This window comes from Sturnus vulgaris, chromosome 3 (assembly GCF_052056855.1).
Source record: "Sturnus vulgaris isolate bStuVul1 chromosome 3, bStuVul1.hap1, whole genome shotgun sequence".
In the NCBI taxonomy this organism is placed as follows: Eukaryota; Metazoa; Chordata; class Aves; order Passeriformes; family Sturnidae; genus Sturnus; species Sturnus vulgaris.
Window position 1 is genome coordinate 74,424,890 of NC_142245.1, and position 16,250 is coordinate 74,441,139.

Below are 16,250 nucleotides of genomic sequence, written 5' to 3' on the forward strand. Positions count from 1 at the left end.
ACCTAAAACAAAGTACAAAAGTAGTATTTATGGTTTATTGTTTGAAGTTAGAATGCAGTTCTCACCAGCAGACAAGCAGGGTGTTTTCTTATTTGTTTGGTGGGGTTTTTCTAAAAATTTATTCCCTGTCCAGATACTTGGATTTATTTTTTTTTAATATTTACAGTGCAAGGAGGGAGAAGAAATGTACCAGTGTACATAGTTTTAACTTTAACCACAATGGTTTTTGCATTCTGCTTTGTGCATCATTTGGCCATCTGCATCTTGTTAAGACTGTTCTTTATGAAACCTCTAGAAATAACTAGTATCCTTTAGCACAAACATACCTGCAGTAATATTCAATAGCATCCATATCAGGCAATAGTTTGCTTCCACCGAATTCAAGGGCCCTTGAATGAAGGACACTCATTGACTCCAAAAGAATGAATCAGACCCATCCTGATTTTGCCATTTTAGACATGTGAGTGTGTAAACATGTGTGCACTAATTATGGATTATTACGTGTGTGTTTGTACACTGTGTGGAAATACAAATAGCCGTATGCATGAAAGGGAATTAAATTTTACCAATAGTTGGTTTGCATTGTTAATAAAAACAAACAAATAAAAAACCCAAAACCAATTAAAAAATCCTAAGAATTCTTGGAAAGACAAAAGGTGGCTTTTTCTTCTCTAACCTTTAAATCAAAAAACCTATTATCTCCATGTTAATGTTTTGAGGTAATGTTGTGCTATAAAACAGGAATAGAAGAATCTGGTCTGTGTCATGAACAGGCATATTGCTGTCATTTAAATGTGTCTTTTAGTGTTAAATGTTTTATTTTATTATTATGCTTTAATGTATTATTATTTATTATTAAATATGGTTTAATAATATACCTCAACTGTTTAAAACAGATTTGAAAATGTTCCTTGAATAATCTTATTTGAGTTGTTTTAGGCAGCTTATTCTGTGTGGGATAGTTCGGAAATATAAGCCAACTCTTCATCAAAAATAATTTTGTAAGATTTTTTTTTTCTGCCTTTAAAGATCAGGAGGGTACCCGAGAATGATTTCTAAGTGTTTCAGTCATTATAGAAGTTCAACTTCCTTCTACAAGATGTTGGTTTTATGACACAAAAGTGTGTCATAAAAATTAACGTTTAGTTATAACAAGGAGATGTTTTTATTTCACTTAACATCTGTAGCAGATGTGAAATATGTAATTATTTTTGTAAAAGACTTCATAACTTTCACGATTCTTTTGTTTGGCAGATCTTTTTTCTATTGGGCATTTTAGACAATTGATAAGCATTATTCAGTGGCATATGGTCTGAGTCTGACGTGCTTTGAAAAGAGTAGAGAGTACTAATAATGAGGATTCTGTGAAAATGGGAAAACCAGCACAACAGATATGCTTTGAGAAAGTATGGGGTTTTAGCATCTTGAAACAATATATCACACTCAAAGGGACAGAATTGGGCTGCACAATCTGTTAGCTCATTCTTGTCCAATCTGGTCTCCTCCTTTCTTTTGGAGCCAGCATTGTCATCAACTTGCTGAATTATACTCTGACTGGAATGTATTTCAGGCACAGGGTAATGTATCTGCTTAAATGGAATCCTATCTTTCTACAAAAGCTTTTTAAGTATAATAAATTTAAAATATAAAAAAAAAGTTCTATTAGCTTAAAGTAAATGGTTCAACAGTTTACATATGTGCAGGAACAAAGAAAATGACTACTTAGTAGTTTGAGAAAAATCTGGCTTGTTTAGAAATTAGGATAGAAAATGTAGAAATAAAGTTTATTTTTTAGAATAAATATTTTGCAATGCTGCCAGGTTCCCAAATTGGTTTTCAGGAGAGATTTTTCTTCGCTCATTAAAAAAAAAAAATAATAATATGAAGGACAGCAAAACCTTTCTGCATGGGCCTGATCCTGCTTGTCTGAGTCCAAGGAAAAATCCCTTCCTGGCATTAAGTTCCCTGAACTGATGTTGTACAGGGCTTTTTAATGCTGGTACAATGTGCGTTTCATTATATTATTTTAATATAATTTTTTTTTCTGTTCTTAAGATATGTTTCATTTATCCTTCTGTGAGTAAAACTACATTATGGTTGTTTCCAGAAAGATAAATAGTAATTGAGTCATAACAATTCAGAAATGTTAGATTTGTTTTATAGTGGCAGTGCTGTGTCTGTTTCTGGTTAATGAACCTATTAATTGTGCCATTATTTCTTAATAGAAAGTTATAATATTCTTACACTACACTGACATAAGGGAGTTACATTTTTAAATAAATTGTCATGAGAATTTTAAGCCTTGGATTGTGCCTATGGGTAAAACAGTTATGTTTATTACAGTGATTTATGTGAAAGTAAGGGGTCAGCTAAAAATGACTAGGATTCCCTGCTGCTAAAATGACAGGATAGCAGTACATGTGCCACTGCTCCTGCTAAGGGTTCTTTAGTTTTCCTGTGGTAAATTACACTGCTTTGCAGGTATGACTAACAGCACCACAGGCGGCCGCTCTAATACGAGTCAGAGGGGAAAAAAAATAACCACCACTGATTGTAAAAGCAAGAAGAACATCTTTGAATAAATTCCCAGCAGTGTGAATTTAGGATGTTTTGCACTGGCAACTCTATGGCAGAAAGGTTTAGCTCAGGTTGTGTACTGGAAATAGCTCCCCGTGTAAAACCACATATGCTGAAGGAGCAGTCTAATCACTTTAGGCTAATCCCAATCAGCTAATTTGATCCCTGTACTGTTCTAGAGGAAAAGGGAGTTTAGATACATTATTCCCCAATATCGCATTCTTTTGATGTGAATAATGAAATAAATGTCTTTGGAATAGGCTCATTCCCTTACATTAAAGGCATAACTATCATAAGGTGCTGATACTTGGTGGGGAGAAGAAAAATTAATTCAGCAATGTAGTATCTTTTGTCAGTTGTTGAATGCAGAAACTGACTAAAATTTAAATGCATTTTTTCACATATTTACCAATTTTGATTTCTATTTTTTTATCTTAACTTTCTTTAAAATATATACATACAGTTATTATTTCTCAAAGAGTGTACATAGGCATAAGGAGCCTATGCAGTACTAGTACCAATTAATAAACCTGTAGTGAAAAAATCATCAATAAATGTGATAATATTTTTAGTATTGTATGATGATGGTCATAACTGTAGAGAAAACAGTATATGTGTTCCTATTTTATCCAGATATTTTTTAGTCTTAGAAGAAAAGCTCTTTAAGATGGGTCATAATTCATGTTGTCTACACTGAAGTCACATGTCTGCATGTTGACTAGAGAAATCAAAGGTTTGCTGATTGTATCTAGATAGATAAACTTTATCCTTTAACATATCCTCCTTTCATTCATCTCTTTACTCTCTTCAACTTATCTACCCCTCTTCTTGCTTCCCATTCCTAAATTGACTTATCCCCTCTTCACTTCTCAATTCACTGGGTTTTTTTCTTTCTGCTCTCTTTCTTTTCAGTGTTTTATGGACCCTTTCACTCTTCTTCTGTAAGCACCCTATTCTTTTATATGTGCTAGATCAGTTTATACAACAAACTTTCTATGTCTTATAGTACAGGAAACTCAGGAACCTCCAGGTGACTGCATTGTGAGCATAAATAAAGATTAAGAGCTTCCATTGACAGATGAAATTGATTGGTCTCTCAAAAGTTGAACAATTTTTTTTAATTAGTTTTTCTGTTACTGCCATCAGTTGTGGTTCCATTAGTCAAGATTACTTCAACAAATAGACTTTTAAAATGCTTTTCTATTTACTCTTCCTGACAAAATTGATTGATTTAAAAAATCTATATTGTTTGTTTGTTTGTTTGTTTGTTTTAAAATCCTCAATATGGTCTGTTACATTCTCTGCATTTTTTGTACCTAAGGATTCTTTTTATAATAGTAGCAACATGTTACTCGAGTTTAGATATGTGAATCATCTTATTCACATTAAAGTCTGAAAATTATAAAACACAGGAAGTATTTAGAGGTTACGGTCTTGAACATCAGAAGTGAAACACCTCAGAGTCCTAAGTAGAAATGAAGATATCAGTGTAGTCATGCAGCTATCATATCTCAGTACTTTGGAGAACTCAGTCTGAGATGAGGCTGAACACTATGTCCAAATTATTCAGTTACCCTAATTTGTTCTGCATTTTCCCTAATCTTGGCTATACCTCCCATGACCATGAATGATTCTGCCCTAAGTATGCAATATCATCATGCCACTGCTGGTGGCACCAGGAAACCACTAATAAGAGCATAAATTTGAAAGTTCCTGGCTATAATTATATTAAAATCACATAAAATAATAAATTATCTTAAAAATAAAACGATAAAAATTATTTTGAAGGATAGACTCACTTAACAAGACTGCTTTGTTTGTTATTACTAAGAGGCTTTTCACAGAGGTCATCTACAAAAATAAATAAGCCTATGATCAAATGTATGACTTGAAAATGTAGGCAAGAAAGATAGTTAAAATCATAGTAGTGAAAATTATTCCAAGAGTCATTGACATCAGATTTGAAAGAATTAGTAACAAAAATAGCTTTTTATCTGGACTTCTGAAAGTTTAAAATTAACACACTTAATAGATGCTGGATTTCACTACAGAGTTTGAGTCTATAAATTACAAACTCACACTCAAAAAAAAATTTCAAATTAATTTGCATTTCAGCATGTGAATCGGAAATTTTCTTGATGAATAATAATTGCAAAATTATCAAACTGAGAAACATTCTATCTGTTCAAAGCCATTAGAGAGAGCCAAATTTATTTTTCATGACTGTTATTATGTTACTGGTTGCAGGGATTTGCTGTGTTTTTATACCAGTTCTAACCCCTTTGATACTAGGGATTGCATTAAACAAACACAGAACAGAATGCACAGTATTTGCCAGACCTGTCAAGATATTTTCAGCATTTTCATTTCCTTGTCTGTGTTACTTAGCATGTCAATAAAGTCATGTGCATTTTGTATTCCACCCCCACTGTTAATATACCATTTTTTTATACAAAACCAGTCTTTTCAGAGACTGAAGAAGGTTTTGTTTTCCTGCTTGTATAAACAGCAGTGAGTACATTTTCATTACTACAAAAACAAAAAAATAAAGGTAAGAAACCTTAAAGTTTCTTAGTAATCCGCTTTAAAGCATGCAATTATTCTTTCTGTTACAGATGAATGACATTATAGTCACAATTAGAGATTCGAATCTGAAGCTGACACTTGCTTTTGGAATAGGCATGCACCATGCGGGTCTGCATGAAAGGGACAGGAAAACTGTGGAAGAATTGTTTGTGAACTGCAAAATCCAGGTACACGTATTCTTTTTGAATCCTGCCATAATGAGTTTTACATGGAATTTTAAAAGTTGGCTTTTTGTTACATATACCTCATTAATCTTTCCTTTTGTCTTAGGTTCTTATTGCCACAAGCACATTAGCTTGGGGTGTAAATTTTCCAGCTCATTTAGTAATTGTTAAAGGAACAGAATACTACGATGGAAAAACAAGGCGTTACGTGGATTATCCCATTACAGGTACTCATATAAATTATGGAAATGTTCATATGCTGAAATGTATTTCAAGCGCATGCAAATGACCTGAATTATTTAGTAATTGAATTTGGATAAAGACTAGGAGAAATGAGGTAAGGGTGTTTTCTTTATGTAATGCAAGTTGTAAGAGAACTCTTACGATTTTTTGCAATAATGAAAATGCTTCTGTTTCACAAATCTTTTCATGCTAAATTCCTTTAATGTGTATCATCCAAAATAGACATTGAATAAGTAAAGGGACAATATAAAGCCATATCTGGTTAACTAGGTAATTGTATAAAAGAAACTTTTCAAGCACGCAATTTTTTAAAAAATTTCTTAAACCTTTTCTAAATAGAAACAAATTTTTAACAGTGAACTTAGCCATGGTTTGGAATGCAGCAGTTGAATCACACATGTATGCAAAAACAAAATGTATTCATAATCACTTGATAGTAAACAAAAAACCTTAACTGGCCTGGTATCTTCAGTGATATAAGGAATACTTCAGAAAGAAGCAGCTAAATTAAATATTTGAATTTCTGGCTTGATACAGACTTTCGTTGCTTTCTGGCTCCGGTAAACTCCAGTTTTCATAAACTGTGTTTTCAACAAGCTGAAGAAAGTGAACCATGAAAGAACTTTTTTCAGAGTTCAGACAGGGAGAATATTTGTCTGGATGATACTAAGTTTGAAGAATGAGAGCAAGCTAAATTTATTCCAGGTTTCCTGTTCTATTTTCCCTTTCTCTTTTCAGAAGAACAAGTAAATTATTAAATGTTCCTATACTACGCTAGCATTACATACGCTTAAGGACAGTCTAAATGGTATTTGTTCAGTAAATACAGAGCTTGCATCTTTTTAGCCATGTGCTGTCTTTTCAGCAAGAGAAGCTTAGTAATGTAAAAAAAAGCTCAAACTGAAAATACTACAGGGGTTACTTCTTGGAGTAACCCATCATAGAGCTTAATTTAGTGGTTAGTGCTCTGCAGGAAACTTGGGATCAATTTCCAGACCAACTCTCTTGTTCAAAGATTCTAGTCTGACCTGGGATCTTAGCCATGCACACTTGTATTTTGTGACAGACTTTGGCTGATGTAAACTTAGTGAAAACAGTCTCGCAGTGAAGTCGTACCACACTCGTGCCGACTGGAAGAATGGTGATGATCATTTATTACTGAATGGGGAAAAGTGGCAAGGAAAAAATCAACGGAAGTTTTAAATTTTATGTTAAATCCATGGCACTGTCAGAAATCAGTAATAGAGAAAATAATGTATTTGAAAGAAATCAGAGACTCAGTAAACAGTGCAGGCTTACTATGCTATTTTAGAAATCTGTTGTACAAGTTCGCACAAAGGCTTTAGGGAATGCTGATACTTTCACTCTTTATTTCTTTTTTTAATTCAGGTAATTTCAACACTGGGTGTTGTTCAATTCCTGAATTTTCAGTAAGACTTGGGGCAGGGGAGGGGGTGGATGGAATACCACCATCTGTAATGGAAGCATTCAGATTTTGTTGTCTGCACTGCAACAGAAAATGCAGATTCCTTATTTTATGAAGAAACATGTGGTATGGTTTGCCTAAAGCATTTTTATTTTTAACTTTCTAGGGAATATTTATGCATCTGGAACTTCAGTGGATAGGTAGTAGTTTTGCTGCAGCAATAAAATGAAAATGTAATTAATTTCTTTCTGAAATACTTCCAAAAGTTTCACAATACTGTCTTTAATGCTGCCCTCAAGTTATGCCTTCAATGTTCCATGATGGTATTACTTGGCTTCTCCCTAGTGAAGTTACCTTTCTGTATCAGGAATGCATTTGGCTCCTAGGAAGCAGCTGAGGGCAGAATGAATCACTCTGGAGCATTCAGCAATTTCAAAATAAGCAAGAATGCTTCTTTGAGTGAAGTCAGAGGTTTGGGGGAGGACTTTTTCTCAGTTAACAGTCATTTATTTAGTCAGCCAGTTGGATCATATTTAATATTTCAGAACTTTAGTCCAGTGATTAAGAGCAGCCAAGCAACATATAGTCAGTAAAGAAAATATTGAGTTTGGATAATTACATAGTGGATATTGGCAAAAATAATTTCCTGACACTTTTTGGTAAATCCATTTCCTAAATGGTATTATGCACAATTTAATTCACCACATAGAATAGCAAGAAGTTGTTTCATCATCCTCCTGTGTGCATACGTATTCAGAAGCAGCACTTTTAAACTAGTTTTATTTAACATTTTCATGTCACTTCTAAGCTAACGAATGGAATCAACTGATAAAAAGCATTGCTTTCTATACACAAGTCAGTACACAAGCGAAAACATATTACTAAAAAATCATAATTGGGCTGTCTGTTTCTCCTGCTATGGTCAGTTGCTGTATCCCATTCTTTACTTTCTGGATTCTCCTTCCTCAACAGACCTTTGGGCCAAAAGCTTACTGATTCTTAACTCAAATAAGTCTCTTCAAAATGCCAGGTGCTGCAAGCCACATACTGGGCAGGTATGATAGAGCTCATGCAGAATACACAAAACATTAAAACTTTCAACATAAAGATATAAAACTTATTAATTGCTTTCCATTGTTTCTTCTAAGTTAAATAGCAGTTGGAGGCACCAGAAAGGATTCAGAGCTCTAGTGAAAGTGACACAGAACAACCTATGCAGATGCACTTCTCAAATGAAGAGAAGACAAATAGATGATAAGCATGCTTATCCTTGGGGACAGGTAGCAAGCTGAGCATGTTTTGCATTGACTAGTATTTTCAATGTTTACAGAAGTCATTAATTAGTATTTACAAACAATGGTGTATAGGTAGTGTGGCTGAACCAGCTTTCAATTCTATACATTATGATGTGATGTATGGACAACATACAATATGAAACCATCTCTATTCCAATGCTTATAACTAATATAGCTTGTTTGAGTGGTAAATATCATACTGCTCAGTAATTAGAAATTGCCTATATACCATTTTATCTCTAAAATACTCAAAATCTAGGAAATCATATCTAGCAGAAAAGCCTACATGAGGAACTTGTGTAAGTGTGAAGTCAAATGTTTGAAAATAAGGAAATTATAGACAATTGTCATTGTAGCCTTCATGAGTTCTCTTACTCATCATCTTTAATTGCATGTGATAAAATGAGGGATGGATGTGGAATGGACGGAGGGTAAAGGGAATTTATATGAGATATAAGCCTAGAGTCTATTGCAGTAATTAAGTTTACAAGAAGATTGTCTCTGACAGAAAAAAGTTCATCATAACTTTATCTGAGATGGAAAAAAACTTGGAAGCGTCAAAGCCAATAGAACATACAAGGCCAAATTAATGCAAAAAAGCTATATTGTATACTATACGGACATAAATACATTTATTTATGCATCCAAACAAATATTTGGCTTATACATTATTGTCTCTTTGGCAGATGTGCTTCAGATGATGGGGCGTGCTGGCAGACCACAGTTCGATGACCAAGGAAAAGCTGTCATTCTGGTTCATGATATTAAGAAGGACTTCTACAAAAAATTCCTTTATGAACCTTTTCCAGTGGAATCAAGGTAAAGATAAAGCAATCAAAAAAGCTGATCAAACTATAAACAATACTATAAATGAAGTCTAGAGGAAAGGGAGACAAAATTCGTGTGCAGGATAAGTCCTAAATACTGGGGTCAAGAGGAAGACAATTTAAAAAATACTACCCATCTTTATGGGTAAAAATCCTTTCTTTCATGAGTTTTGAAGCACTGCTGAGCTTGTCAGTCCATTCCCAAATAATACCACAGGGCCTCTCCATTTCTGGGTGTTGTCTCAGACATGTCAAAGCACAAACTGTTCTTCAAGGGCAGTGTTTAGGACAAGTATCCATGATCTTCAGAACCCTCTTTGAAATTCTGTGACAAGTTACTAATAGGAAAAAAACGAGGTGAGTTCCTAGTACTTTTTACCTAGAATATTTGTATCATTATAGGTATCACATTCTTGAAAATCTCAAAAGTTCAAAATGTTCAAAGTTCAAGTTTACATGGTGTAAACTCTTACTAATACAGTTTTAACATATCTTTCCCTAGAAAATTGCAAGATTTTTGTGAGAAGTGTAGAAACAGCACGTTTTTGCAGCCTCTTGGAACCTAGTTGATGCAAAGTTTGCTGTCCAGCATAATGTAATTTGTACCTTAGTTTTGATATTTTTAATATATTTAGTTGTTCAATGAGAAGTCAAATTAGTTACATTGGTCTCTGGTAGAGGAATGTTTCATGGAGCAATGCTCAGACATCTAATAAAGCATGAACATTACTGAAAACTTTTCTCAGTGGCAAAGAATTCACAGTATTGTTCTCCTAAGGAAACTTTATCCCTCAACATAAGTGATAATGGGACCTCTATCTGCTCAGGAAACTTGGTGGAGTTTGAGAGCGCAATCCACCTTTGAAATGCAGTTGAAATATGTTGGTGTATTTGAAAGTTGATTTCTGTGGTGCACAGACAGACATACAATTTTTGCAAACAAAGAATGTGAAAACATACACTCCATTTCCTTAGGAAACCACACTTTTCTTAACAGAGAAATTGCACTTAGTACAAAAGTCTAGGAGTTAAACTCCTTCAAAATGATAGCTAATAAGTGAAAAGAGTGATGTGATTAAAATGTTGATGATATATCCAGGCTGCATGGCATTAACATAAATTGAGAAATATCTCTATTCCTTAGGAAGTGGTATTTCTAAAGAAAGAAATCATATCTTCAATGTAACAGTAGTAACCACACCTTTATTCATGTTTGGAAGACTATAAATATTTGATGTAACTAGTAGCTCCATTTGTGTGTTTATATTTACTTTGTAGTCTTGATATATCCTATCTTTTATTATAAAAAAAGAATATTTGATAAATTTGCAGATGAAGAATCACATATTAATAACAATCTTGTTAAGTTCTGTCTAGGTTTTGAACTATGTAACTTGTCTTGGTTTTTTTTATGATCAAGTATTTCATATCTTCAGAGAGATACTGATAGAGTTTTTTGAGGGGGTTTTTAGTTTTGGAATACTTTCCCATCTGTTTTACCAAAGAGTAGATTCATCAGCTTTGTGTAGTATTTCCGATTTGTAAAAGTAAATGTCATAATTTTTTAATTAACATTTTTTCTAAAAGCCATTGTTTACATATTAGTTGTAAGACTTTAGTACTGAACTCATAACAGTCTTTGTGCTCCCCCTGATCATGGGCCTGAAACACAGCACATTAGAAATAAAAGAAAATCCAGAATTCCATTATCATGGAAAAGCTATTGAATCATCTGTCCAGCTTCTGTTGGACAATCTGTGTAGAATGTCTGCAGTTCTGACCCTTAGAAGCATGCAGTCACCAGTACAGAGCAGTAAAATGAGAGCTACTCATGCCAGATTATTCTTTACTTTTAGCAACAGGAAAAGAACATTGGGAGAAGAAAAAGGATATAATACAAGAAAAATTAGGTTGAACCTTAAGGATATTTGCTATTCTCTGATTGAACTCTAGCCAGGCATGATCTCATTAGATACCCTAATGGAGGTCTTTGTTCTGTTTAATGACTATTTTATTTTTTAAGAATAATTTTAAGCTGCTTTTATTATTCCGTTTCTGAGTTTAGATCTTTCTGGGTAAAAGTAGCTGCGCTTATTTTCTTTTTTTTTGTTTTTTTTTACATTGAATGAAGATGAGGCAAAATCTGGGGGAAGCAGTTTTGGTGTAATTTTAATAGCCCTAAAATATTTGTCAAGTATTAGCTAAGCTTATTGCCACTGTTTCATTTCCTGTTTGTCTTTCCATATGATTCCCTATTGGATTAAATCAGTATGATCATATGGTCAACATACAATATTCAGGAGTTACCACTGAGTAGCTCCATCTGAATATGTTCCATGAATGACTTAAACTTGTGCATTCTTGGTCCAATCAAAAAATAATTTGAGCTTCATTCCACTATCATGTAAAGATGATGACTGACCTTGCAATTACATTCCTCCTTCTTCCCCTCTTCCCTTTTACTGGAAGATACATATATAATATTTTCAGATTAAAAGTAATAAACCTTTTAATGGACAACTCTACAAAATATATTACCTGTCTTTGTGATTGTAAAGTCAGCTAAATCCTTTTGTTTCCTGTTCTTCAGCTTGTTAGAGGTGCTGGCTGACCACTTGAATGCTGAAATTGCTGCTGGAACTATTACATCTAAGCAGGATGCAATGGATTATATCACCTGGACTTACTTCTTCCGTCGACTTATAATGAACCCAACGTGAGTATACAATATAAAGGCAATTTAATCTCAAGGTGACTTGAGGTTAGAGTTGATCCAAAGGTGATCTGTCTGCTGTTGGAGCCTAGAATATTTAGCAGTCTCCAGGAGCACTGCTGGACCACATGTGGATTAAAACTCTTGTGCACATATTTTTTATAATTTTTTTTCTAAATATAAATGCATTTTCTGGCAGATAACTTTACAACTTAGTTACAGCAATAAAATAACCTTATTGAGAGAGCTACATCAGCATCCCTAAAATAAAATTCCAGATTATCACATTCCTTCAGATATTGTATTTATAATGCAATACTTTTTTTTTAGCTACCACATTGATACATTCTGCCCAGTTTTCTTTAGAAAATTTATTAAGACTTGGACTTTCCTAATAAATGAGAGAATAACTATCAGCTGTTTCTCTGTGATAATGTTTGCTTTCATTAGGGTATGCTGGTGAAACCATGTGTGCAATATTTTCAATGATTGCTATCATCCTGCCTAGCTCCAGCTGGTATGCAGATCATTCTGAGCTGTTCCACCAACTTAGCCTGCCTTTGCCACAATGCTGTTTCCGGTAAATGGAATGTTACCTGCCGTGGGATCATTCACCCACTAAAATAATGTGGCAAATAAAGAATTAACCATTTAGATCACTAAGTATTTCTTGATGTACTCCAGCATGTTGTATTTTTGAAAACATGTTAATGTTCATAGCATTTGGCCAGATTTTCTGCCAGGTACTTTACGGACAAGTGCTGCTGGGAGCTTGCAGGTGCTAAAATAATTTCCTTTAATTCTCCTTAAGTCTTTATTAGTTTTTAATTCTGCATCTAGTTCTATGCTGAGAATCTCCCACAAAACAAACAGAAGTTCCATCTAGTCTTCTTGGGAAATAAAAAATGCAGAACATTAGAACTGTAAACTAAAGAAAGCATTTTCTATTTTCAGTTTTCTCACTTCATAACTAACACAGTGCATACAGTTGTGGGGAGGGTATTTATCCTCTGAGAATTTTTTTTTTATGAAGAATAAGTACCACCACTTCAAAATGTCTTGCTCTTTGGTCAAGTGCTGTAGTTGATTTGGTTTTGGTAAACTTTAATCGTGTGGTATCTGTGGTAGGTACATTTTTTTAAAACACAACATATAGGCCAAAGGTAAGTGTAGAATAAATTGTTTGATTTAATAGGCAATCTCTTCCCAATATAAAAGAAGATTTCCACTTGAGTATGAGGTTGACATGTTGACTGCTCATCATTTTTTCTCTGCAGTTTCTTTATTGCCATGGACAGCTAAAGCTGGAGTTATCACAATTTTAAATTCAAAGCAAAAGTTCTGCTGTTCTGAGGTGGGAAGAAGGTTGGGGGTGGGGGTGAATAGATCTTGACTAGTCATGCCCATAATGGCAGGATAGGAATGAATAATGAAGTTTCTAATGAAATTGGAGTCTTGCATTGGATCACCACACACATAGGTTGGAACAGTTGACAAGTTGAGCTCTATCCACACAGGTACTCTGCATTCCTTCTGTACTTAGTCATGCAGGGAGAAAAATTAAGGATATTATTTACCCTGTCAAACAGTTTGTCAAATCATTTCTAGATGCCAAGCATAAATGTAATGGATGTGCATGCATTCCATTCTTTCACATGGTAACAGTATAAAGTTTCATCCAAAGTTACTAAACTTAGTAGTTTTCCTGGACCTACTATCTGTGGTATTTTCAGATCTCCTTAAAGTCAAGCAAGCAGTTCCAGTGTGGTTAGTGTTTGAATGAGATACATACAAGGAAAACTGAAGAGTTTTACAAACAGAATTGATTTTGCAAACAGTGATTGTTGAGATAGCTCTGAATAAGTTGCATTATGGTAATGGAGTTTGCTGTGCAATAAAAGAGCATATGAAATGATTGATATTATCAAACAAAAACTATTTGTGGCCCTTAATAATCCAAAGATTTTAGGGTTTGAGTTTTTTCAAAAGAATAGGAACGCAATTGCTGGTTTTTGGTTTAGATGGTTATGTAATATCCATTCCTTGTCACTTGACAGAAGTGTTCTTTATCATGTTCTGCCCCTAAGCAATTTTGTTGACTTTCTCTCCACAGTGAAACAAGAACTATTTTCCAGACAGCAGGTGATTGTACCTTAGTGGTGAATAAGCAATTCCCATATGCATGATTAGTAAATTGCCTTGGGATTCATTGGCATAAAAGTCATTGCATGTGATGCTGTAAATCCCCAAAATAATGGGCTTAGATAATATGCAGAAGATTTATATTCTCGTTTATTGCCAGTTTTAGCTACTTGTATATTAAAGCTGCATAAACAAATGTAGGATCATCCTATTCCAAACCAGTATCATAAAATGCCTTACAGAATGCCTAAAATATGTACCATTGAAGTAATGGTAATCTACCTTTGTTGTGAGATAGAGATCCCAGTATCTTTTTCCTCTAAGTATCCTAATTTCTTCTAAACGTGAAGTCAATGTCAAAGTTTTCCTGGCAAACTTGAGATAATTTGTTAAGCTTTTGATGATGGTTGTTTTAATGGTGTGGAAAATCTTTGCAAGTTAAAATATTCCTTTTCATCAAACCATTTTAATTTTCTTGCTCAATGAACCCCTGCCTCTCAAACGGTATGGAATGGGTTTCAGCTGTCTAGATATGAGGTGTAATTGAGCTGTTGTTTCGGGGAAGGAGAGTAGCTGAGAACTAGTTCTGTTCAGATGTATGACACTGGTCATTCTCATCCTGTTCAGGAGATGACACATGAATGATAAGGATGGTCCAAATGAAATGTTTATCAAAGTGTTTCAGCCTCCATATCCAGGGTTTCTTCCCTGTTCTCCCCTTCCCTCAAAACAGTTAATCCTAAATGCAGAGCTTTTTGAATATGCTTGTTAAGTCACAGTTTCTGTACTACTTCAGTCAAGTAGTACAACATGTACTCCTTTCCACATAGAGCTGTAGTGACTGTGTTCTTTCCTTTGTCAAGGTCATATCACACAGATCAGCAAAGGGCTCTGTTCTTTGCAAGAGGCTACTTTGACAGGCTCATCTATCTCCATTCCTTGGCTGAAATGTCTTGGTTATTTCATTCTTTTATCCTTATAAAAGGTTGTAATTGCGACTTTCTATAAAAGAGAAATGGCTATGAGAAACATTTTCTGTAAATCAGGTTATGATATTTTCCAGATACATGTGCAGTAAAAGAGAAATAGAAATTTACAACATATGTAAAGTTAAGCAGAATCAGCTTTCATTTGGAAAGTTAATTTTTAGATATCCTGAGAGCACACTATTAAAATGTGCAAGGCTATTTATGTCTTTATAAGTGAGAGTGTGCATTTGCAGACTTAAAATATCAGTTTTCTATGTAAATTCCTTGTGAAAACCTGAAAAAAGATATTTTATTTCATTCCAAGAACTATTATTATTAAGGGTGTTTTTTTCACTTGATATCCGTTTTGCAAACTTTTTTTGGAGTGAATGAATAAAACAGCATTAATAATAATCTGACTGATGATGGCCTTATCATACATGTATGTTTTACTTTAAATTTAATGTTCTTGTTATGATTAGCTGAGCATGTGAATAAAACATATGAATGCAAATTATGGTTATATACTGGTCCAATATATTCTCTGCTATTACTATGACAAGTAATATAATGGTAGAAGTCAGTCAGAATGGAATACCTGTGTATTTCAGTGACAAAATGGCAGTTATTCAGAATTTTAGAGTTAATTTGGAATTGTGTCAGAAGGGAGATTACTGAAGAAAGTTAAATCAGCTAAGATTAAGAGATAAAGTGGAAAATTTTGACAGTAGCTAAACAGGAGCTAGAATGTGCAAATATATTGTACTGCAGTGATTAGATATTTCACAAAGGACTTAGCAGAAGGACTCTTCCTTTTATAATGGCATTTAGACCTATATGCATCTACAGATACATAGGCATGTGTATATATATTTAATAAATAACAGCTGTAGGCATTGTTATGAATTTCATAACACGAGTTTGTTCCTTGGAATTGTTAGAATCACAGAGATGTGAAAAGTACAGGAATGTAGTTCACAGTATAGTTTTACCAAATATTCGGGCAAATAAAGATTTGCTGGATCTGTCAGACAGGGAAGCCCCAGGATGCTGAGTATCTGAGCCACCTCCTGCTTCCCAGTCTGCTGCAATCTTAGGTGAGAATTCAAAGCTAAAGAGTGTGCATCTCCCCATCCAGAAAGATAATTCACATAATTGTCTTCCTACTCTTGGATATGGTTTACCTGTACAAATTATCTGTTGGAATATATGATAGGAAAAAGAAAAATCTTACCAATATGTGAGCAAATCTATGTGTGCCTATTACCTTTCACTTCTTATGAACACATCTTGGAAGATAAACTGTCTT

The 16,250-nt window shown here is 34.0% G+C and overlaps 1 protein-coding gene across 1 annotated transcript in view; it reads left to right on the forward strand.

The window, feature by feature from the left end:
* Window positions 1-16,250, forward strand: part of ASCC3 (activating signal cointegrator 1 complex subunit 3) — a 250,562-nt gene that overhangs the window by 189,482 nt on the left and 44,830 nt on the right. Inside the window, exons 31-34 of the mRNA XM_014880409.2 lie at window positions 5,193-5,330; window positions 5,434-5,554; window positions 8,978-9,110; window positions 11,709-11,834. Of these exons, the coding sequence (XP_014735895.2) occupies window positions 5,193-5,330; window positions 5,434-5,554; window positions 8,978-9,110; window positions 11,709-11,834 (518 nt within the window). The remainder of the gene's footprint in view (window positions 1-5,192; window positions 5,331-5,433; window positions 5,555-8,977; window positions 9,111-11,708; window positions 11,835-16,250) is intronic.